We start from the raw sequence: 1,106 nt of genomic DNA, 5'->3' as shown, positions 1-1,106 counted from the left end.
ATTCTGAGGAGACTAACTTCCCTTTTTGGAAGTGTAAGGTCTTCTCTCAGTGTTCAGAAGGTATTCTGTAAGAGTTATCCTATATGCAGATGGATTTATAATGCATTTTTTGGGAGGAAGTTGATCTCCCTGTCTAACTCCACCACCTTGAAAGTTCTCAGGAATCTAGCTGTAACTTCTTATGTTTATATGTTATTCAGTAGTATCTGTAAAGATAAGCAAACTCCTGGGCCCTGTTTCTCCCTGCAGATGCCTGCATCTACAGATTTGGGGTTAGCATTTTGCACTGCAATCTCGGTTTGCTCATGAATTCAATGAAGATAAGTTTCAATTTTCTAGGTTTTTTTTTTTTCCTTGTTATATAGTGGTTGGAGAGAGGCTCTTTTAAATTTTACATCTCTGTGATGATAACTTAATATCATGTAAATCTGAGGATAAGATTTGAAGCTCTGTTTGTCTTCCAGCATCCATACCACAGTTTACAAATTCCCCCACAATGGTGATCATGGTGGGTTTACCAGCTCGAGGAAAGACCTACATCTCAACAAAGCTCACACGCTATCTCAACTGGATAGGAACACCAACTAAAGGTATGTCTCTGAAACCCTTTGTTCTACAGCCCTCTATAGAACACTGATGGACTATAGAGTAAGGTAGCTAACCTCAAAAGATCAAAGCCACTAGGAATGTCTCAAACCACTATTAACAGTACTAAGACTATTACTAATATTATTACTGCTGCTGCTACTACTACTACTATGACGGCTACTACTATTTCTACTACTGCTACTACTACCTTCATAAATTTTACAATTTCTTAAGTACATACCCAGTGCTAAATCTTATGCTAGGGGCTAAGTATAGGAAAATTAATAAGATTAAACATCTGTTTCAGAGGAGATCTATTTTGTAAGACCTCAAAATCACCCCATCAATAACATATTACTCTTATTACCATTTTTATTAATATTACATCAATAATACTATTTTATTAGCATTACCATTTCTTTACAACCTTAAGGTTTCCTTCGGAATGTAGGGATGTATGGAGTCAAGCACGTTGAAACCCCAGCCTGGAGGTCCCCACAAGCTCTTCAGTATAGCAG

General features: G+C 37.2%; 1 protein-coding gene across 1 annotated transcript in view; it reads left to right on the top strand.

The window, feature by feature from the left end:
• Positions 1 to 12: 12 nt before the first annotated feature.
• LOC104997067 (6-phosphofructo-2-kinase/fructose-2,6-bisphosphatase 1) overlaps positions 13 to 1,106 on the top strand; it is a 6,323-nt gene continuing 5,229 nt past the window's right edge. Inside the window, exon 1 of the mRNA XM_010851539.1 lies at positions 13 to 590. Within this exon, the coding sequence (XP_010849841.1) occupies positions 497 to 590 (94 nt within the window). The 5' untranslated portion in view covers positions 13 to 496. The remainder of the gene's footprint in view (positions 591 to 1,106) is intronic.

This window comes from Bison bison, unplaced genomic scaffold (genome assembly GCF_000754665.1).
Source record: "Bison bison bison isolate TAMUID 2011002044 unplaced genomic scaffold, Bison_UMD1.0 scf7180017851814, whole genome shotgun sequence".
NCBI classification, from domain to species: domain Eukaryota; kingdom Metazoa; phylum Chordata; class Mammalia; order Artiodactyla; family Bovidae; genus Bison; species Bison bison.
This window is presented reverse-complemented; position numbering and strand designations above follow the sequence as displayed.